General features: G+C 35.4%; 1 protein-coding gene across 6 annotated transcripts in view; it reads left to right on the plus strand.

The window, feature by feature from the left end:
* LOC145694950 (uncharacterized) overlaps positions 1-24,890 on the plus strand; it is a 210,265-nt gene that overhangs the window by 167,241 nt on the left and 18,134 nt on the right. For 5 of the 6 annotated variants that reach the window (XM_081771747.1, XM_081771751.1, XM_081771748.1 and 2 more), the window contains 2 exons: positions 3,560-4,698; positions 5,027-5,186. In XM_081771747.1, the coding sequence (XP_081627873.1) occupies positions 3,560-4,698; positions 5,027-5,186 (1,299 nt within the window). The remainder of the gene's footprint in view (positions 1-3,559; positions 4,699-5,026; positions 5,187-24,890) is intronic. The other variant, XM_081771752.1, reaches the window with a different exon arrangement.

Genomic DNA, 24,890 nt, shown 5'->3' on the forward strand with positions numbered 1-24,890 from the left:
TAATCTCTAAATAATAATAATAATAATAATAATAATAATAATAATAATAATAATAATAATAATAAAACGAAACAAAGATCTTCAGCACAAGCTTTAGAACACACAAAATTTCCTCCAGGGGAACACTCTTCCCCAAAAGATGCCTGAAAGAAACGTTGATGGTATTTTACAAATTTGTCAAAAAGAAAAAGAAAAAACTCATCCCCAAGAGAAAACTACCACTTGTGATTTTAGTTATAATTTATACAATAAAGTATCTATTGAAGCTTTCCTGGCAACGTATTGTGAATAGGTCTTCTCGGGCTAGCAGCCAGGTGAATACTGTTATATCTTACGACGTTTCGAGGGCTGACATCGTCCTCATCTTCAGGCGAATAATTCATATTTGCCTGAAGATGAGGACAATGTCAGCCCTCGAAACGTCGCAAGATATAACAGTATTCACCTGGCTGCTAGGCCGAGAAGATCTGTTCACAATTTACACAATATTCCAGAATAATAGAGTTATTAATGAAATACGTATTTATTTATGACATGTGAACGTGACTTGTTATTGAGAAAATCGTTCAAAAAACACCAAGAATAAACCACCCCATCGCAGATTTTTTTCAGTACAAATGAATTATACTGTATTGTCAGGTTGCTTATAAAATATTTACATATGACATATGAAGAAATCGCTGGGTCGTTTTTCAGAAAATCATCTGGGAAAAACTCACCCCAGAAAACTCCTTGTACATTTTTCAGGACAAATGGAAAACTATATTTTCAAGTTATTGATGAAATATTTATTTATGAAATATGAAGAAAATCGCCTGTGTCGTTGTTTAAGTAAATCGTCCGAAAGAAGACTCACCCCAAGAATAAACTGTCCCTTCTTGATTTTTCCCAGACAAATGACATACATCGCAATGTGGATTTGTTTTCAGAATATTGATTGATGAAGTATGAACAAATTCGTTATGTTTTTGAGAAAACTTCCACTTAATCTGGGCAAAGATGAAATTAACTCAGTATGAAGCGATGCTTTTACCACATACTACCGCCAATTGCAAAGAAATACTCAGTAAAAATAAGAACAGTGAACAGTAACTAGCTTTACAGTGATGTACGGTGATTCAATTTGTCATAGTGTTTGTGAAGTGAAGTTTTTTGTAGTTGCTTCTAATTAACTTTTATCCTTTCACTTTTCCACATGTTTTTACTACGTAACTTTTAACTTTTCTCAGAAAAAGTTAAAAGTAGACTCATGTTGCCTTTAATAAAACAGCATCAAACAGCTGCGTGTGCAGTAAACAGAAGTGCGAGAACTGATATTAAAATTAGTATATTTTATTTCAACCATACTATTCAAAATATATGCATAAATCCACACTGTAGACCAATGGCACAGAGAAGGACTGATGTACTTAAACCTATCACCTCTTAGTATAGTGATACCTAAATACCAAAAATTGATTCTGCTAGTATGTAGTATATTCTATTTCATCCCCGATAATGCCTTTTTCTTATAATTTATCACAAGTATTGTACAGTCATGTTAAAAATATAACTTAGTTCCCAGAAACTCCGCTTTAAACCTACACAAGAGTTCAACCAATTCGTTATATACTTAATTCTCTTCTTTTGGGGGGAGGCACTCTTTCTCATCAGCGTAAACATCAAAATGGTACCGTCTGAGGGTGCGAGTAAGAACATCAAAAGAGAAACCTGTTGCTCAAGTTATTAACCTGTTTGCTGAATTATTAGCGTACGCGGCTTCGTAGTGCGTGATTCTTGGTTGTACTCTCGATTGGACATTTTCTGATGCCTATTTATCATTCTGAAAGGCCACAGTAGCTCAGTGGTAGAGCGCTCCGCTCTGATGCGTGGAGTTTGTAGTTTGATCCCAGCTCATACAAAGTGGACCTTATGGCGGACAACCACTATTGCGTGCTTTTTCTCGTGTTATCCCGTTTGCTTCCACTTTCTTCATTCCACTGTTTCGTTCATTATCATTACCTCCCTTAACCTCCCAAAGCATAATCGTGGGTCATGAAACTGAAAACTTTCATTTCATTTTTTTGTACCATGAAACAGTTGGGAATCAGCTGTATGTATTTGATTAAGTAGCGAACTCAGGTCCAGAAAGTCAGAAATAACGACACGTGAGAGCTGATGCACTGATCTCACATGTACACACTGAACGTACTACATCTGGCTAGCTGTAACTCTTCATGGATTGTAGCGGCAGTGAGTTGACTACTTCTTTCTATCTGTTAACTAATTTCATAATATTTCTAACTTACATGACTGTAAGAAAAAAAAAAGTTTTTTTTATCTGTCTCCCCTGCAATTTGGCTCACCTCTGTTTCAGAAATAAAATACTTGATGTGGTATCGCAAGAGTACATAAGTCTGTTCAGACATACAACGAATGTTTCATGTGGTGATTAGATATCATACTTACCTTAGCATTTTTTCGAAATAAAGCCTTTCAAAAAAATTCAAATTTTCAAGCCCTTGTAACTTCGTTCCTATTCATTCAAAACAAGTCATACCCTGACCATTATATCCAATACTAAGGCACTTTCGATGTGCATTATCTCGTCCATCTCGTTTGTGCTGTATGTGTGATAGAGGTTTGCAAATTTGGATGTTTGTGATACTATAACATTCTAATTTGCACACTAAATAATAAATATGGTATATTGAGTTTTCGTTTGACATGTTGACTTGAAATATGTAATAATATGACTTAGTGGTATTTGGAGAAACATAACTTTATATTGGGTTGGGAACATTGTTTGTTTTGTGTCTCTTTTTTAATACATGCAAAGATGTTCCCCTACTTAAAGTTGCTTCGTGTAAAGTTTCGCTTTCTCTCTCATTTGGTGTCTCCGTTATCGCGGTTGGACATTATAAATGATGCACCTTGTATATGTAGTATGCTTTCCTGTGCGTCCTTGGCATGGCAGTTTATTAGCCCCTTGATGTTTTTCTGGCTCCGCCACTGCTGTGCACAAATTAAATTAATATATTTTTTTATATATTTGATATTATATACTATTTGATATTCTTTAAGTTTTATTTTGATATGGGAAAATTAGGTTTGCAGCCATCTACATGCTTTAGTGTTTCATTCCATGTTAAATTGTTTTACGTATTGAGCGCGCAACGACTTAAAGTATGTACACGACTAATTCCATTAAATTTGACTTAGTTCAGGATACTACTTTGATTTTCTTCAAAAAGTGCACAAGAAACGTATCTCAACTAAAATCATACTTCTAGCAATCCTCCCATGCGAGTGACGTCACTTGTAAACAGCGAAATTAGTTCCCAATTTTGTCGCACGCACAGATAAATCAAACGAGAAGCACTAAGTTTTTTCTCTTGTTTACTTTTGTGAAGTGATTGTATATTTATATAACATAAGATTAAGTTTAATTGAATACTGTTTAAAGCGAATGTTTCAATCATATGTCAGTTTGTGTTTGCTTTGTTGTCTTTTGTGTCGGTTTACTTTTAAAATATTTTCGCATGTATTACCAATACTTTTATTCACTTTTCCCCGAAAGGATTCCACTGATGTAACTATGAAGACAGGACGCATAAAAACAGAGGCTGGTACTGAAAACGAGAAAAAGATGATAGTCAATCAGAGGAAGAGGAAACGGCTGTTGAAAATTCTTCTGGACCACCAATGCTACTTAGATGGCACTCCCACTGATTTAAGCACAAGAATATCAAGCCAAATTGAAACTGAAAATTCGGAAAATACTAATGAAAAAGAAGAATTAGTGATATTGGAACATTACAATCAATTCAACCAAAAACCCAAGCCCAATGTACCTTTGGTTGATCTCACACGTGAAATATCTTCATTACATGTAGAGGGAAAGTGTAGTACGGAAAGAGAAATGGGTGTAGTGGTTATCGGTTCGACAAAGAAATCTGAAAATCAGTTGAAATCTGAAGAAATTGTTCTAATTGGTTCTGATTCTAGAGACAAAGAATCACGTGAAAGTGGCGAAGTTACCAGTGCAGTAGTAGAGGACATGGATGTCGAGAATACTTTAAAACTGAGTTCAACTTCACAAGAAGCAAGAACCATAGATGCCAGAGAAAAATCGGGTATTACCAAAAACACAGTTAATGTAATAGAAAGCCTTGTTTTACCCATTACACAACCCACTATTACTCCAATTAATCCTACAGAGGAACGTTCTAGCTTCTCTGTCGAATTGACTGCGTTACAAAGGACAGAAAAATGTAATGAAATGATAGTCAACTCTACAGAGAAACTAGAATCACTTCATTCACCCTCTAGTGAATTTATTATGCTTCGTTCTGATAGTGAAAGTGAGGAACTGTCACAAAATGCAACAAACGAGACTGAAGAAACTACCATCCTAACAATGGACATTGAGGCCGAAGAATGTGTAGAAATGTGTTTTTCGAAACCTGGAATAACTGATAGTAGTACAAACAACCAAAGAATAGCAGAAAAGTCTGGCGGGGAAAGAGTAAGCGAAACTGTTTTTGTTCCTATGTCACGAAAGAACTTCTTCGGTACTGACAATATCAAAGTGAAGACATTTGTAAAAACTTTTGTAGACCATTACTTTACAATATATGATTCCAAGTACAGGAAAATGCTGTTGGATTTGTACATGAAGGATGCTATGTTTTCGTTAACATCGGATTGCTCTCCTGGGTAAGTTATAATTTAGTCCAAGACTGTATCTTCCATTTCTTTCCTTTTATACTGAAATCTGTTCAAAACATGTTACTTTAATCAATCCGCTGTTGGATTTCACCATAAAACATTGTAGGTCAGCTCATTTTTATTCAGACAGACTTGAATAATTAGATTTAAATAATTTAGTTTCCTTTTTAACATGTAGTTTAAAGAACTCAATCAATTTTATATAACCTTGTATATAGTGATTCCAAAAATACGATGTAGTAAATAAGAAGTAAATGCTAAATGTTGTAACTCTAAATCTCTAACTTTATTAGTAAAGGAATATTTGTTGTTCTAGACTTCCTGTATACAAGGTACTGAATAGAAACTTACTGAAGAGAGCAAGTACATCCAATTTACTTCGTAAAGGAAACTTAAAGATTGTTAATATTTTACGCCAATTACCTCAAACGAAACATGACAGAATAAATTTTTCCGTTGATCTTTTGTATTGCACGGTAAGTAGAGATTTTATTCAGCAAATTGTGACATAATTGCTAAGTAGTTTGTGAGTGCACTATGAATTCTACATGTAGTTGTTTGTAGTTTGACAGTCAACTGCAAATAACGGCATAACGATCGTGAAAATATATCATTTGGAAATAGGCATGATGATCAGATTTCAACAGAAAAGACTACCAAAAATATTGCAGTTGCTGAATGGATTATTATTATTAATAAAATATTCATTAAAGGGAATTCATTTTTGATTGTTGTTGTGCAATTAATTGTAAATATAGCTCAAATAGAATTACGAAGTTGGATATGAGTATTATCAGGAACGAAGTATGTACTTACTGAATATAAATATTATTTCATAGATATTATTTTTTCATTAATATTTTATTTTAATGAATTGCACTTGAAGTAGTTAGTAACCGTTGCTTTTCATTCATTTTCAAGTAAAGCTAACAGTTCTTCCTCTTTTTATAGTAATTTTCTTGTCTTGTTGTATAATCTCCTAAGTTTGTACATTTTTTTAACACCTACAATATTCGCAACATTAAATTGATTACAACTGAAGGGAGTGGGTCAACACATACACACTAGAACTTAAACATTTATGTTTGATGAATTGTAGCATCCTTTTCCAACACTGAAGCTATGTGAGATGTGGACCTACAGTTTAAGGTGGAATCCGAACCATCGCAATGCGTTCAATCTTCTCATCGGGATGCGTACTAAAGGAGCGCGAGCACCAGCCACTAGATCAATGGAAGGGCTAGAACATCGACGTATTTACAGTTCAAAAGCCGAGTGCTGTAATATGTCCTGTCCTTACTGACAAAGGCCTCTGCAATAAGTTCCAGATGCCACTGTGGAGTTCATATACGTAACCGAAGGACATATATAAACACAGCACACCAGTTGAGGATTGTTAGTTACATACGAAGACGAAGCGAGTAGTCAAAACAGAACCGAATTGTTGTGTTGTACTATACAAATGTAACAAGATAACAGTGAAGATTTAGGAGCTCTTAAAACCGCTACAAATCATCGGTCACTAACCGGCACAATGAGACGTCCTCTGTCACTGATAGAGTAAGAGCGTTTGGACCACGTGATAGAAGGAGACTAGCAGCCATTAACACGTTGCCCAAAGAATTCACAGGAATCCGCTCACGAAGCAGAAAATCTTGGCAAGAGAGATGAAAGTCCCACCTTGTATCATGTCAAGCATTAAAGAAAATCTTAGGAGTAGAGCCTACCGACGAAGTACCTGTCATAGACTTACAGCACGTTTGTGCAACATAAGAAAAATAAGGGAAAAGAGAGTGCTTCTTCTGAAGAGGCTACAGTCAAAATTCCTATGGTGAAAAAGGAGCATCACCTAGCTTTAGTAATGGTTTTGGTGGGGGCTTTCATTTGTAGTATCCCACAATTGCATTTCTGTGAAGCGGAGGTTAAAACATGTGCAATCAACTGTGAAAGTGATTGTTGAAGAGTTGTAAAGCCCGTCAACATGGTGTTCTGCTGCTGTTTGCTGGACAGCAGTGGATATTCCAACAAGATTCCGCACGTGCACATAGGACAAAAACGATACAACGCTGGCCGTCCCAATCTTAACCTTTTGGGTTATCGTTTTAAAGGAGAAGGCCCACATTAAATCTCATCATAATCTTTAAACTTTGAAAGCAGACAGCAACATTCACTACTGGATGGGGTGTGGTGCCTATAAATGAATGGCCCAGACCGTTTGCGGAAGGATGTGAAAGCTAAGGATGGAAATGAGAATAATTGGTACGGTTGCTATGGAGATAAATACTCCATGCCATAAAAGGGTACATGAATGGCCAGCAAGACGCGCAAGCTAGGAAAGATTGTGCTGTGTAAGCTAAAGGAAATTATGATAAATAATTATACATTGCATATGTATTCTCTTTCTCTCTCTCTCTCTCTCTCTCTCTCTATATATATATATATATATATATATATATATATATATATATATATATATATATATATATATATATATATACATATATATATATATATATATATGAAGAGTACGGGGGAATAACGATGAGTCACATTTTCACACTTCGGAGATATTAGCTTTTTAAACTTTGAAACGGTTTATTTTATGCATTTGATACAATGAGCAAGAATAAATGGAATTAAGCATAAGGTCAACAATCTGACAATGAACCAGAAATGTTCCAAGAGGTTATATTTGGTAACAATGGAGATAATTCAACAATAGCATTGTAACGTAAAAAGAAAAGCGGAAAAAAAGATGAATGTCCAGAAAATTGAGTGAAAAACGATGAAAGTCACATTTCTGTCCTCTAACTTTAAATGAAAATTCTACATCACTGGAACGGATAAACCACAAAAAGATTTAAAATGAAAACAAATCAGAAGTATGCTTCACGCACATAACTACTAATTGGGGAAAACATCTCTGTATGTTCATTCCTGATGCGGTAAATTTGAATAAAAGATCACTGACTGCTTTGTGGTAAGAAGTTTAGAGATTTCCTGCAGGTCTTTTCACTTCAAAACAGATATTGATAACTCATGGGAATACACTTCGCCTGGTAAGAGGAACTCACCCTCCTTCAACCCAAATGATGTCTGCTTCTTATTAATTGCCTCTGTAAGTACCACTGTTTCCCATGCAGCTTTATAACTTGCGGAGCGCATAGACATAATGCGTGGCTGTTCAATCTCTACTTTGACTTCCTTCAGGGGTCTGGAGGGAACAGGTAACTTCCTCTTGTACAATTCATTAGAGGCAAAGAAATGTGTCCAAGCCTTGAACATCTTCTGTTGGCACTCGACTACTTGGAATGGGCTAGGTTTGACTCTGCTAGATCGTATGACCTCATACCAATCTGCGGGAACTTCAGTTCGAGAAGAGCGTGAAATGAGTCCCATATTTTTGTCACACTCCAGGTATGAGTGGCCACGTTCTGGAAACGTCATAGTTATCCTGTCCAAACGCTTACAAAATGCAACAACATAATATATATATCTAAATACTGTGAAACTTTTGTTTTGACCTGCACAAGAATCACAGAAAATATGCAGATGCCTCACATCATTTGATAGAATTTCAAATATGAAATGGTGGAGCATTGAGACGACTTCATCTGCCCCTTTCTTAGCTACTGTCTCGTCGTCCCCATAAAAGACTGATTCTCCCGATGGCAGCAGATGAATATTGAATAAATGCACTGTTAGTTGTCGTTTATAATACACAATATTACTAGCTATATTCGAGAGTTGCAAATTCGCCTGAAAATCCATAGCAACGGCTTCTTTTGTGATTTGTGTTGTCGACACTGACGTTTCCTGGAATAAAATGTTTCTGCTTGCCGAAAATGTAGTTCTTTCTTAATACGCAAATTATGCAGGTCCTTTTCCTTCTTCCTGCCATCGTCATCTGAGTTCGCTTTGGATGCCAATTCTTCTTGCAATAGTTTCTCTTGCGCCTTCATTGCATCACATGCACAATATGTATCTGAACGGGGATATCCAAACGAAATGTTGTACTCAGTATTGAAAACACGCATGTAACTATCGTATGAAACATGGTTGTTAGGGAGCTTCCTCGTGGCTAAGCGGTTGGCGTACGCGCCTTTGGCGTGGGAGACCAGGGTTCGATTCCCGGCGGGAGCTCATGTGGTTCGCATTCCACGTTAATCAGTAGGTCTACGTCTCATATAGCCTCGCTGCTGAAAGGGACGCTAAACTAAAATCAACTCAACTCAATGGTTGTTAGGATACATTGCTAAAAACATGTGATGCAGTTTCTTACCATTGAGTTCTGCCGGCAGATAAATCTTGGATGATTTCTTCAATGAGTAATGTGCTTTCCGACCTCGAAGAGATTGAATGTGTTTATAAATTTTTGTAAGGTTTCCTAGCGTAAAGAATGTGGTCGATTTTTGTGCTTTCCTCTATCGGGGACTACCGTACCACATTCTTTCAACTGCTCTTAAATAGTCTGTAAAGTTCTCGCTGATATGCCATGAAGGGCCAAAAATGCTTTGTAGCAAACCGGTATTTCGTCCATCACATCATTTCTTTGAACCCTTACTTTGGACTTGTACGCATTATCACGAAGGTGAGCCTCATTTTGATTTTTTCGCGGGCGCCTCCTATTCACTAGATTAACTTCAATTAAACCGCTTAAATGGAGCCGTTGAGCACCTCGATCAGGCAAAGAATTGAAATGACTGATGATATTATCCCTGCCACTTCCGTGTACACTTTCAAAACACTTGACTCTTCTACACTTACAGTCTGCACCTGTTTCATGCGTTTGTTGGCGTATTTTTTTGGAAGCGTCCGACACACGTCCATGTCCTCTTCTTTTCTACCCACGTTAATTTGCACCTGGGCACGAGTTAACATCCATGTTAACTCCAAAACCGTGTTATTATTAACGCATTTCTCAGCAACACGACTGCTCTATGTAAAGGCGTATTTCTACTGACAGCTAAAAGCGTCGCGAAACAATCTTATCATTCGATCGAAAGTGTAACAATACAAAGACTTGTTCAGCAGGAAATTGGACTTCCATCGTTTATTCAGCGTATGCTGTGACATTCATCTTTCTTCCCTCTTTCAAGGTTTTTAAAAACTCGTTTTACATGGGACTAAAAGCGTTTCTGTGGAAAATGAATATATGTCCAGAAAGCTCATGCTGACCTCTATCTTTGGCGTCCATAAAATAAAAATCGTTAAAAATGGACTTTCATCGTTATTCCCCCGTACTCTTCATATATATGTATAAACATATTTCACGCTTCTAATGAACGTATGATATTGAGATCAACGAATGGGCTTACAGGGTTTAGCTAGGTAAAAAGAAATGGAGTTAGATTACGTGTATAACATTAAAATACGGTGTTCCATGTGAGCATTTGAACGAGATCGTTATTTGCAGTCTGTAAGTGTGTCATACTCTTGTCCAATGGTCCACATGTTAGGTGACTGTGCAAACCAGGAAAACAGTGGTCCCCATCGCTGCTCGAAGAAGGCATGCTCAACGTTGTCCTGCTGAAATATGGCGTCCAAAGGTGTCTGAAGAAAGGGTATAACCTCGACTTCTCTGATGTAGTCGTCACTGAAAAGTGTCCTCAATGCTTAGAAGTCGAGGTTACTGGTTTCTCAATAGCAACTCACACCATCACACTTTCCCTACAACCGCTGTTGTGCTCCCAATATACGATAGCAAATGTACGCATCACGATAATGTGTAACGCGTATGTTACCATCACTGTAGAACAGATTGAAGCTAGATTCGTCTGGAAACATAATCATCTGACATAGGCACGCCAGCGACGATGTTCACACGTCTGTTGTAACGTGAGGGTGTAGGTTCTGGATCAATTAAAGCTGATGCAAAAGCATACGTGTCGCCAGTCCAGCGAAACCACGCTCTCGTGCTGTCTCTACAAATAACTGTGAACCCGCTAGGGTGTTGTAGTGTCGATCTAATACTGTAGATAACTCTGTACAGTTCGTCACGGCCATATGGATGTAGGTTATTCCGTAATGTGGTCGCATTGCACGGTCCACTGCCCGATCTTCACTGCGTAAGGTTCTCTTCTCCCCTTTGTTTCTACACATGTTCTGTATGCTTACCAGTTGTGACAAAACCTTTCACATGTTCCATCTCAAAATACGTGTAATTTATATAACTTCTCATTGATGTGTAATGGCAGAGGGTCAAATATGTCTTCAATCCTCAGGTGTTGGTGACAATCTGTTTCGTTATAGTCTGTGGTGCCGTTGTGCGTTTTAGTTCCTCTGCTTCTTTTTTTCCCCTGGATGGTGTTTGAGAGAGAGAGAGAGAGAAGGAAAGTTCTTTGAACAGTATTTTGTTTATTCGTGGTATTTACTTATTATCAATAACAGTAACATTCTTAATACCTTTGTTTTATGGTATAATATAGAGCTAGTATGTTTTTATTTGTTTAATAAATTAGGGTTATTGACAGGGTTCAAATTGAAGGAACCAATTAGAATCGCAAAGGTAATTAAGTCAGTTCACTCTGAGTATGACATATTTGTACTGATTGCGTGAATATCATAGAGGAGGATGTATAGTTTTCGTTCTGAAATCCTCAGTTATGAAAAATAGGACTTTGTGCTATATACTCAACATGTAATTAATATAGTAAGTTCCAGGAAAAGGAGAGATGATTGGAGATAAACTATTTGCCATGATTCATTCGCAAAGAATGAAATCTATATATTAAATGCAGACTTTCGTGATTGTTAATCATAGCATCTACGGAAATCAGTTGACTATTTTACGACTGTTGGGAATTTTTTCTCCATTACCCAGGTAATATCCAGAAATTAGTACTAGTTTGGATGGCCTCAGATTCTACCGAAAACTGGAAGACAATGCAACTTGCAAGTCATGTATGGAGTTACTAACCTGCTTTACAGTTTGGAAATTCCTTCTAAACTAAATTTTATGGTATTTGAATTGTTCAACGTAGTTTCATATTTTATTGTGAATTATTCAGGTTTGAGACTGGAATTTTTGTGGAGCCGTGTTTACCTTGCATTCTTTAGAATACCACTGAGGTTATAACAGTGAATGGAACAGACTTTGTCTTTATTTCAAGATTGCATTGCAACGTCAGTGTTCTTACTGTGATTCAATTTTCTTTCATTATGAGTCGTGAGTAAGGTTATAACAGAGACCTGAAATAGATTAAAGTTGAAAGAATTTCAGTTATATCTTGGTACGGTAAAGTAATATATTTTCAGTTAGCGTGTTCGTTGCCGGTACAAACTTAACTATGAGTCTACTAAGTTAAACTTCACGATCCACCGGTCAGGCTAGTTCGATGGCTATGTTTAAGTATGTCCATACAAGCATGTTTTATATGTGTACCCCATTAAATATACCCTTACGTAGGTAAGTGGTTTATACTAAATGTTTCTGATCTTCCATTCTGATATGTACCTAGGTATAAAGCCTTAGCAGTTATAATCGTTGATGCGAGTTGTGTTTTTCCGTCTTTTTTAAAATTTATTTCTAATCCACGTAGTTAGCCATTGACATCTTGCTATTATGATTAATATACAATAATATAATGTTAATTTACACATTTCTTATCTAATCTGAGCGATATATTTTACAATCAAAAATCGTAATAAGTCGTGGTTAAAAGCTTTAACTATTAGCATGTATAATATTTTGTATTATTTAAGTCATAACAGAAATATTACCTTATTGAAGAATTCACATTACATATTTAATATTTATACTACAAATACTTTAAACTGACTTTTATCGTTATATTTAACAAGATTCTGCTTTATTGACTTTTAAAGGGTGTATTTCATAGATTCTTGTCAAGTTTATATCTGGTTGGTCTAAGTAATACAAATGTTGACTTGTGGGAAATGTCAGAATTCAAATTTTGTTGGGATCTCAGTTGAGCTTTCTTCTGAAGCCGAGTTGTTAATGATTAATGTACAGTAATTGATTTGCTGTAATTAATTTATTATGGTGTATATTGTATAACCGCAGTAATTTATTTATCCTCTACAAAGGGTTTAAGAGGTTATCTTTCTATTGTATAAATCTGCATTAAGAATACCTGGTAAAGGGTAGAGACGGAAATATTGGAGCTCAACTTACGTCGGAATCACTTCCTGCAGTCGATCATGTGTTGTTTCTGTTGCAATAGATATTCATTTTACTTGTAAATGTTCCGAGTAAACTGCATATTACTATATGCATCATGTTTACTCAACTTTGTACGTTTAACTCACCCGGCGTTCGCATTAAGTAAATCCTCGACATACTGTGTTGAAGTGTGTGTTTACTATTCATTGAGTTAAAATCCTTCAATTAGACTGATAGTGAAGAAAATTAAATTCTTCGGAAAGTACTACGCTTCGATGTCATGTAGACTAAAGTCGAAATTAATATAAAACCGTGAAATTTAACGGAATATTAAATCTGCGGCCTTGTATTTTCTAAATAACTAATGTAAAAGGTTGTGTATTTATCTGCAAACTAACTTAATTATATATTAATGTTATTATTTGCCAGTATGCCCTGTTACTTGAGCAATTTGAGCATCAGAGAGAAAGTGGAATATTGCATTTGTCTTAATCAGCTTAAAAGAATAAATTGTAGTTCAAGTCTATATATTACTTCTTATTGACACGAATTGTATTAGGCTAAAAGGCATTATACTTTTTTTTCTTTTCTTTTAGTTTCAGATTTCTTTTTGTTTTATTTCACTATTTATTATGACTAATGCTAAAAAATGGGCGTCTCAATGTATATCATGTGATGGATTCTAGCTATTGGTATCTATTAGGATTTTTTCTTTCTTTTTTATTCCTCCGTATATCTACTCTCATTTTTTACTGTTTATTTTCACTCAACCGCCCCGCCTCCATCGCTATCTGCCTTCCGTAATTATTCGAGACTTTTTTTTTAAACCATTTAAGAAGTTTTCACATTAAGATCCCGTGCATTTAAACGAAGTAAAGGTCTTTCTGACCAATTTTGACACCATCTATTGCCAATGTAAAATATGTTAACTTTACTAAGAGCATTCCTAGCAAGGAGACAACCCTCAATTTAGCGGTATACAAAGCTATCTTCCCATAGGCCAACCACGCAGTCTCGTTTGAACTCATTCATTTAATTACATTGCGCCCATTGACGTCGATGAGGCATTGTGAAGTTGCCCCACACGTTTCCAATGTGTTTCTAGGAACTTCACCACCTGAGTGCTACATAAATGCTCTCTTGCAATAGTACGTTGAGCACCGACCCGAGGGTGTTACTGGGCCCAAGCATGGGCCATCCCGATAAAATTGTAATTGTTCGTACGTCATAAAAATTTTGAGAGCTTGCACGGACTCCTTTAGTTCCTTCTTAGTATTGCAATTTTCACAAACAATATGTATATATATTAAAAATGCTCCATTAAAGTAATAACTTAGACATTTTTTTTCAATGTTTCTCTGCAGTACCATCAGCGAGAAAAGGTACCTCCATATATGTAGAATATCAGTTTCCTTCCAAAAATACCATCTTATCTCTGTTCGCCAATTTTTTCTATAGTATATTGTTCAAGTAAGACTGTATTTGGAATGTTGTTTCTAAGTAAATAAGTTGATTTGGAGTGGTTGAACAACAGTTTTATGAATGTGGTGTGTTCACAAGTGGTACCTTTCCTGCTTCTATTTATTTATATCTTTGGCTGATGAACATAAAAAATGTATGCTTGTGTTTACTTGTGCATAATAGTCGTTGTACTATCTTTTTCACGTTCACCCAACATTAATTCACATTTAGAATACATATATCTTTTCTGTATCTTATCGTTATATATTACTAGCATCAATTACCCGCTTCGCTGGGTTAAATTAAGAAAAAATAGTAATATGTTCCGTTAGTCAGACACTTCTTGCTATTACTAAAGTGCTCTTTGATATAAGTTATTTTCGATTATTCTTATATGTCCCTCTCCCCTCCCCATGTTGCAGTGTACGGCATCGTAAGTGTCATTGTTCATCTAAGCGACCTCGAAAACTATGAATTTGAATCTGATATTGGTAATTTCGATCATTTTTATATATCTCCCCCTCCTCTTCCCCCAAGTTGCGGGGCTGAATTTGGATTTAAACGGCATCAGAAGTGTCACTGTTCATTTCAGAGTCCCCGAAAAGTGTGGGTTCGACACTAATATCAGTCATTTTCGATCATTTTTAAATGTGTCTCCCCTTCCCCACCTTTAAGTTACACCGTCTGTGATATGGAAAAAATCTCAGGTTTAAAGTTCATCTAGGTTGTAAATTTAATTGAGATCGGTCCAGTGGTTCAAGAGTTAAGTTTTATATATATATATATATATATATATATATATATATATATATATATATATATATATCAGGGTGGAAAAAAATCATGATTTTTTTTAAAAAAATCATTTTTGTTGATTTTTTTGATTTAAATCGATTTTTTTGATTTAAATCAAATCTTTCTCCTCGTATAATACAAGTCGCGAACTGAAGAAAAAGCATTAGGAATTAGTATTAAATGTTAATTATGCCATTTAAGTGAAAGTATTGAGGTTGAATTTTGAATTATTCCAATCGTTAACTCATATCAATCCCAAACAACGTTTCTTAACCCTTTTAAATTATGGCTCCTTTTAAAGGTAAATTATAGACTTTCAGTCAAGCAGCTACAGCATCATCCCTATTTACCCTAGGATCATGTTACATACATCACTCGCTTTAAAATAGAACAGCTTTTGAAACGGTAAGATTCACATTTCCCTATCATGTCCCTGAAACGAGAAATTTTGAGAGTAATTGCATTTTTTTAACTTTTTTTTTTTTAAAAAAAAAAGATCCCGTCTGGATTTCCCTGTGTTAACACAGATCTCAAAATCAACTGGGAAATACTAAGGGTGTACTAAATGTGTGCACAATATTTCAAGCTTCTATTTTGAGTAGTAAGGGTCAGGAAACTATTTAACAATGAGCTAAGAACATCTCCACAATGCCCTAGAGGACGCGGATGTAATATAAAAATTTCCTCAGACATCCCTATTTATCCTAGGATCATGATTTGTACATTATTCTCTTCTGAATAAAACAAATTTTCAAACGGCACCCTTGAAATGTCTCCATGTATCTGGGGCGGGTAAATCAGGAAAAAAAGGAATTTTCTTTTAAAAATATATTTTAAATTTTTTTTTTACCTCTGTGGACCCCTCCCCCTGTTTTAAGGCAGAGATCTGAAACAAATCTGAAAAATACTGAGGGATGCACTGAGTAAATATGCAAAATTTCAATCTTGTAGGTGCAGAAGTAAGCCCGCGAAAAATAATATTCCCCAAATACTCCAGATTCCCGTATAAAATAGGATCTGAGCTAACAGTTTCCTGAGACATCCCTATTTATAATAGGAGCATAGTACGAACATCATTTTCTTCAGAATAGAACAGCCTTTCAAACGGTACCATTCATATGTCTTCATCTGAGACGGGAAAATCACGAAAAAAGCTATTTTTGGTTAAAAATATCCTTTTTTAAAAACATTTTTGCCCCCCTCTGGACCCCGCTGTTTCCACGCAAAGATCTGAAAACATCTGAAAATTATTAAGGGGTGCACTGAAGGAGTGTGCAAAATTTCAGTCTTCTGAATGCGAAAGGTAGCCCGTCAAAAAATAATAATACGCATAACAAAAAATATCTCTTTAAATTTATGACGTCATCACACACTATGCCTCAACGCAGAAAGGCGTGAAGGCATATGTAACGTGTTCTAAAAGCCTTCAGTCTTGAAGAAAACTAAGTAAAAAGCCTTATTGGTACCTTTCTAACTGAATAATGAAGACTCTACCCTATCACCTAAAAATAGTAATTTAGAGTTTTAATTTAAAAGGTTAAGCATTAAGGAAAAAGAACAGCAACGTTTATCAAAATGACACATTTTATCACAAAAGTTACTAATATTTGGCAGGGGCCTATTTTTAAAAACTCTGAACTAGCTTGCAGCATGAAATACATAGATTTCGCCTAAAGTTATAAAATTAAAAAAAAAAAAAAGTTGGAGAGGGGATAGGACCGCTCTAAATACGCCCTATTATCTAGGAACAAACAGACACACAAAAAAGAATTTTCGTCTCAAATGTCGATGGTGATTTCCGCGTTGGAATAGTTAACGATTTTAAAACCCAACCCAATGTTACGAGAAGAAGAAAGCAGGATTTGCTCCGTTACCTGCTCAGAACGGGATTTCCCCTAATTATCCTCTGCATGACACTTGATTTCATAGTATACTGTACATTTGAGTCTCATTGTATTATGATTATTAACTTCTATAATCGAAAACACGGAACAAAAACTAGATTTTACTTATTTTCACTTTAAATTAATTTATTTCGGAATTCGATTTAAATCAACGATTTTTATTAAAAAAATCAAGTGATTTAAATCTTGATTTATATCGTGATTTAAATCAGACTGATTTAAATCAATCCACCCTGATATATATATATATATATATATATATATATATATATATATATATATATATATATATATATATACAGACTGTTCCATAATTCGTGTTATTTTCTACAGCGCTGGGAGAAGATGAAGTTTATACACTATTAATGTAAAATTTGGCACTCTTATTGAGAAATATCTGAATTTTTCGAATTTCTAAAGAAAATAAGAGAAAATTGCTGTTTAGCCCCCCTTTTAGGGTTGTAAACACGAAAGTTCATTTTCCTTAAGGGGGATTCAATGTTAAATTTTAGAAGCAGTTTTCTCCAATAATTATTCGTGAAGATTTTGGAGCAAATGAGTTGTATTTGTTACAAAATGCAAAAACACTCATTCACAAAGCTATTAAAGCCGTCTCAAACATTATTTTGCGAAGGTCCTCCTTTTGGGGGGAAAGGGGCGTAAAAAGGTGGTGGGTGATATGCTACCAAAATCCCAAAATTTATTTTCGGAATGCCAGTAAGCGTGAGATTAATCACAAATGTCACAGAATTAATGCTCCAATGCCCTTACATGTAAGAGTGACTGATAATGGGGCTACAGCCGCCTTTCAAAAATAAAAAAATCACCATAAATATCCTTAGTAGGGACATACGAGAAGAAGGTATTTTTGTAAATTAATGTGAAATTTGGCGTCATTGTATCAAATGAGTATGCGTTTTTCAAATCTGGAATGTTATTTTGATAACGCACCGCCTTAGGGGGCACAGGGGGCGAAGCACTGGATGATGGATCTTTATAAAAATTCAAAATTTTGTTACGGAAATGCTAGTGAGCGTCAGATTTTTCACCATTGTCACAGAATTAATATTTTAATGCTTCTTGCATGTGCCAGTGACTTATATGGGGCTATAGCCCCCTTTCAAAAATTTAAAAAAAAAATCACCATAAATATCCTTAGTAGTGACATACGAAAAGAAGGTACTTTTTGTCAATTAATGTGTAATTTCGCGTCGTTGTAGCACAAAGGTATGACTTTTTCACATCTGAAATGTTATTTTAGTAACCACTGCCTTAGGGGGACACAGGGGACGAAGCATCCGATGATAGACCTTTATAAAAATTCCAAATTTTGTTCCGGAAATGCCAGTGAGGGTCAGATTAATCACAAATGTCACAGAATTAATATTCCAATATTCCTTGCATGTGCCAGTGACTGATATGGGGCTACAGCCTCCCTTCCAAAAATCATATTAAAAATTCACCGTAAATATCCTTAGCAGGAACATACCGGAAGAAACTATTTTTAAAAAATCAATTAAGTTAAATTTGGTGCTGTTGTGCTAAAAAGGTATGTGTCTTTTAATATGGGATGTTACTTTGGTACCGCACCGCCTTAGGGGGCACAGGGGGCGAAACATAAGATGATGGGTGTTTATAAAAGTTCCAAATTTTATTCTGGAAATGCCAGAGAGCATCAGATTAATCATAAATTTCGCAGAATTAATATTCCGATGTTTTTTGCATGTGCCAGTGATTGATATGGGGCTATAGCCCCTTCCAAAAAATCACATAAAAAATTAGCCATAAATATTTTAGCAGGGACATCCGAGAAACCATTATTTCTTGTCAAATTAATGTAAAATAATTTGTTATCTTAGTAAAAAGGTACGCGTTTTTGAAATATAGAATGTTATTTGGTGACACCAGATTAGGAGGGCACAGAGCGAGCAGCGTAAGCATTTGAATCTTTATTAAAAAAATCCAAATTTTATTCTGGAAGTGTGAATGAGTATCAAATTAATCACAAATGACACAGAATTAAGATTCCGATGCTCCTTGCATGTGCCAGTGATTGATGTGGGGTTACAGCCCTCTTCCACAAATCACGACAAATATCCTTAACAGGGACACACCGGAAGAAACTATTTTTTAAAATCAAGTAATGTGAAATTTGGCGCTCTCGTTTTTTTTTTTAATTCGGTATAATTTTGATAACGCACCACCTTTAGCGGCAAAGGGGGCGAAGCATAAGATTGTGGATCTTTATGAATATTCCAAATTTTATTTTGAAAATGCTAATGAGCGTGAGATTAGTCACAAATGTCACAGAATTAATATTCCGATGCTCTTTGCATGTCCCAGTGACTTATATGGGCTACAGCTCCCTTTCAAAAATCACAGAAATTCACATAAATATGTCATAATTAATATGTAAGTTGTCATTATTGCAAAACAAAAAAAAAAAAAAAATACAATAAACCTGGAAATTACTGTAAATGAATAACTTCTGTCAGTGTAACTGATTATGCATATAGCTTTGTTGTTATGGTGTCACTGGAATATAATCAAAGAATTTTATATTTTTAAAAATCAATTAGGGCTCTTTTTATAGCAGAAAATCTCACACACAAATCACCTACGTATTTTCTACACCATCAGAACCATCATGAAAAATTGAAAAATTAAAAGTGAAATTTAAAAAAATTAAAAGTTTCAATATTGTTTGCTTTATTCGTAAAAAGAAAAAGCATGTATTTTCATTACTTACACAATAACCGTATTATCCAACTTTCCATATAACAAGTTACTCGTATCTACTGCAGACGTAATACACACGGACACACGGTTGTAATAGAAACAAATGTTTCCCGAGGAATAACAATCAATTGCTGGAAATTATTCTTTGTTGAAAACAACTTTTTTTTTTTTTTTTGGCTCTACTATCACTAATTGTTTAAAAAGATCATTAACCTAAGTGTAAAGCCCATAAAATCAACTTACTTTTACTCGGCATGCCCTCCTGAACGAGCAAGAAATAAATTAATGCGATTTACTAAAGAAACTGTAAAACCTTCTCCAACATATCTAGAGTGATCATCTCTATACTGTGGACAATCCTCTGTTTCAAGTCCTCTACACTGTTACATGATTTTTGGTAGACAATTTGTTTTAGGAATCCCCACAAGAAAAAATCGCATGGTGTAAGATCCGGACTTCTTGGTGGCCATTCGACACTTGACCCCATAGAAATAATCCGTTCCCCAAATTTCTCTCTCAAAAGATTTATAGTCGTATTTGAGCGATGCGCTGGCGCTCCATCTTGTATAAACCATAATTCATCACTTTGACCTAAATTTAAACGATCAAGTTCAGCAAATACTTTTTCTCTTAGTAGCTTTTGGTATGATGGCGTTGTTACATTTTCATCAAAAAAGAAAGGTCCTATCACCTCAGTCGCAGTTATACCACAACAAACCATTATTCCTCATTTGTCCATTGACACTTCTGATCTCACGTTCGGCTGTATCGATGACCAATATCTTGCATGTGATGAGGTCACAGAACCATTTAAGAAGAATTTTGCTTCATCGGAAAACATCATTTGAAATAAGAACATAGGGTTTTCATTTAACTTCTCGATAAACCAGTTACAGAAATAAACACGATCATCATAATCACTTGCACATAATTCAGAAACCATTCGGACCTTGTATGGTTTTACCATCTTAAAATTCTTTGTAGCGTAGCTTCCTTAATATTTAAGCCTAAGTTTCGACGAGCAAGGGATTTCCGCGGTGAACTAGTAACAGATAACAACACCTGTCTTTTTGTTTCTTCTGTAGATACACTTGGAGATCTTCCTGCACTTTTTTCTAGATGCAAGATGGGCAGTGTGAAAACAATTGCTGCGGAACTGTTTGTACAAACGGTGAATTTGCATATCGTGTACTTTTAATCCGAGTTCTTTAACTATACGGGATCTTGTTGCTCTTGCAGATTTTTCTGATAAAATGTACCATTCAATTACATTAGTACGCTGATCCTGAGTTAAAGACTGCATGATCGAAGGACACTACAGTATGAATGCACTCTTAAAGTATACTGGAAACGACAAGTAATTATTAAATGATTAAGCCAGTCTATCCCCGAGATTCACCTACTATGTAATGTCCATTTCCGAAGAAGTCAATCTAACCCAGGTGTTGATTACAGACACGAAATCCTATTGAACTGTCAACACGTTAACTCGTAAATCGTTGGTGTATTGCGATAAGAAAAGGTCTGAAACTGTTGTCAGCACACATGAACAAGAAGTTGAGTCAGGAATCAGAGGGTGTTTTATAAACAAAAGTTTGTTGACATTGCTTAAAATCAGCTTACAGTGGGATGCCAACAAATGATTCGGACGTGTTCCAGTGCTTCTTAAACACACATCTCTTAGCATGCATTCTGAATAGGCCAGAGAGAAGCATGGAAGATAATAAAACAAAGTGTTGTGGTTCTTTAAATGATTTTGGGACCGGGAAGGGGGAATTGAATCACTAAAGTGTCGCTGGCACATGGAGGTAGCTTCTAAGCATTAATTTTGGTATATTTCCAAATATTTTGACGCTCACGGGAAATAACGAAAAGTTTGAATTTTTCTTACTGCCTATCTTCCCCAATTTGGAGGTTTGGCGTAATAAAACTAGAAACGCATGTACCATCATAGATGAAAGGGGAGGAAGAAGAGGAATGGTATCGTATTTTCTACCTAAAACTGTTAATTTACAGCAAAATTCGTATAAATATAGAGCAAACTGCTTTCCGCATTTTACATTGAAACTCCAGTTAGGCCACTCAAATTTTGAGTTGACGCCACTAAAAGACATCAACACATGACCATTATCATATTGTCGCTTTAGCTCTTTTTCTAAACAAACATTTTTCGACAATAATGCCAAATTTCACTTTAATAATGAAAAATATTTACCTTCTGCCAGTAGGTCCTTGCGTATAAGGACATTCATTATAAATTTCTATTGTTTTATGAAAGGGGATTGTAGCCTAATATCAGTCACTGGTACAGTCCGCAGCAAAAAACCTGCAACATGAGCATATATGTTTATTGTGAAACGACGAAGTCTTTTGCTCCAAAATAAGTGTGCAGGGGAGGACGCCGAGGTTTCTCCTGGCGTGATTCATGCCACTTAGACGTTATGTTGATTCCCTGTGCGGTTAGTGTAGTTTCACAATAAACTTACATGCTCATGTTACAGGTTCTTTGCTGCGGATTGTACATGGAAATAGCATAGGAGCATTAATTCTGTACGCCTTGCAATTAATTTCATGCTCATTGGCACTACCAAAATAAAATTTGGAATTTTTATATTTCGGCCCGTGTGCCCTCCAAAACCAAAAATTACCAATCGCGCCCTTTGTCCCCTGTTACCAAAATAACATTTCAGATTTGGAAAATACATAACTTTTTATTACAATAACGCCAAATTTCACATTAATCGACCAATAGAAAAAAAGCTTCTTCTGGTATGTCCCTGTTAAGGATATTTATCGTGATTTTTGGTGATTTGTGGAAGGTGGCTGTAGCACCACATCAATCACTGGCACATGCAAGGAGCATCGGAATATTAATTCTGTGTCATTTGTGATTAATCTAATACTCATTCACACTTCCAGAATAAAATTTGGAATTTTTATAAACATCCATCATGTTATGTTTCGCCCCCTGTGTCCCCCTAAGGCGGTGCATTATCAAAATAACATTCCAGATTTGAAAAACGCATACTCTTTTGATACACTGACGCCTAATTTTACATTAATTAAAGAAATACCTTCTTCTCGTATGTCCCTACTAAGGATATTTATGGTGATTTTTTTTATTTTTGAAAGGGGGCTATAGCCCCATATAAGTCACTGGCACATGCAAGGAGCATTAGAATATTAATTCTGTGACAGTGGTGAAAAATTGACGCTCACTGATATTTCCGGAACAAAATTTTGAATTTTTATAAAGATCCATCATTGAGTGCTTCGCTCCCTGTGCCCCCCTAAGGCGGTGCGTTATCAAAATAACATTCCAGATTTGAAAAACGCATACTCATTTGATACAATGACGCCAAATTTCACATTAATTTACAAAAATACCTTCTTCTCGTATGTCCCTACTAAGGATATTTATGGTGATTTTTTTAATTTTTGAAAGGGGGCTGTAGCCCCATTATCAGGCACTCTTACATGTAAGGACATTGGAGCATTAATTCTGTGACATTTGTGATTAATCTCACGCTTACTGGCATTCCGAAAATAAATTTTGGGATTTTGGTAAGTATCACCCACCACCTTTTTACACCCCTTTCCCCCCAAAAGGAGGACCTTCGCAAAATAATGTTTGAGACGGCTTTAATAGCTTTATGAACGAGTGTTTTTGCATTTTGTAACAAATACAACTCATTTGCTCCAAAATCTTCACGAATAATTATTGGAGAAAACTGCTTCTAAAATTTAACATTGAATCCCCCATAAGGAAAATGAACTTTCGTGTTTACAACCGTAAAAGGGGGGCTAAACAGCAATTTTCTCTTATTTTCTTTAGAAATTCGAAAAATTCAGATATTTCTCAATAAGAGTGCCAAATTTTACATTAATAGTGTATAAACTTCATCTTCTCCCAGCGCTGTAGAAAATAACACGAATTATGGAACAGTCTGTATATATATATATATATATATATATATATATATATATATATATATATATATATATATATATATATATATCTTCCCCTCCTATCCCCCTTCCCTAAGTTCTACCGTCAAAGGGAAACGATAAAAAACATGTCAAGCCCGAACCTCATCTATGTTGAAAATTTGATCGAGATCGGTTTGCTGGTTCAAGAGTGATGAAGTCACAAAGACAGTCAGTTTCATTTTTATTTAATTTTTTTTAGATATATCTCCGTCTTCCCCTCCCCTACGTTGCACCGTCAAAGTTAAATCACAAAAATTATCCCAGACTCGAACGTCGTTTATGTTAAAAATTTGATCGAGATCGGTTGGGTGGTTCAAGAATTTTATTATTTTTATATATAAATCTCACCCTTCCCTTCCCCTTCCCCTAGGTTCTACCGTCAAAGTGAAAATATATATTTAAAAAATCCAGGCCCCTACCTCATCTATGTTGAAACTTGGATCAAGATCGGTCGGGTGGTTCAAGAGTTATTAAGTTTTATTTATTTTTATAGATATCTCCCCTCTCCTCCCCTACCCTAAGTTCTACCGTAAAAACGATATAGTAAAAACAACCCCAGGTCCAAACCTCATCTATGTTGAAAATTTGGTTAAGATCGGTCGGGTGGTTTGAGCGCGATGAAGTCACAAAGACAGTCACTTTTATTTTTACTTTTTTTTTTTACATATATATCTTCTCCTTCCCCTCCCCTAAATTGCACCGTAAAAAGTGAAATAACGAAAACATCCCAGATCTGAACCTTATCTATGTTGAAAGTTTGATCGAGATCGGACCGGTGGTTCAAGAGTTATTAAGTTTTATTCATTTTCATAAATTTACCTTCCTCCCTTCCCCCTTCCCTAAGATCTACCGTCGAAATGAAATGATAAAACACTTCCCAGGTTCGAACCTCATCTATGTTGAAAATTTGAATGGGATCGATCGGGTGGTTCAGGAGTTATTAACTCAAGAACATAGTCACTTTTATTTATATATATATATATATATATATATATATATATATATATATATATATATATATATATATATATATATATATTGATTTTAGTATACCTCCCCCTCCACTACGTTGCTCCGTCAAAGTGAAATGATAAAACGCACCCCGGGTCAAATGTTGAAAATTTGATTGATATCTATCGTCTGGTTCAAGAGTTACTAAGTTTTAT

Source organism: Thermobia domestica, chromosome 9 (assembly GCF_964235325.1).
Source record: "Thermobia domestica chromosome 9, izTheDome1.hap1.1, whole genome shotgun sequence".
NCBI lineage: Eukaryota > Metazoa > Arthropoda > Insecta > Zygentoma > Lepismatidae > Thermobia > Thermobia domestica.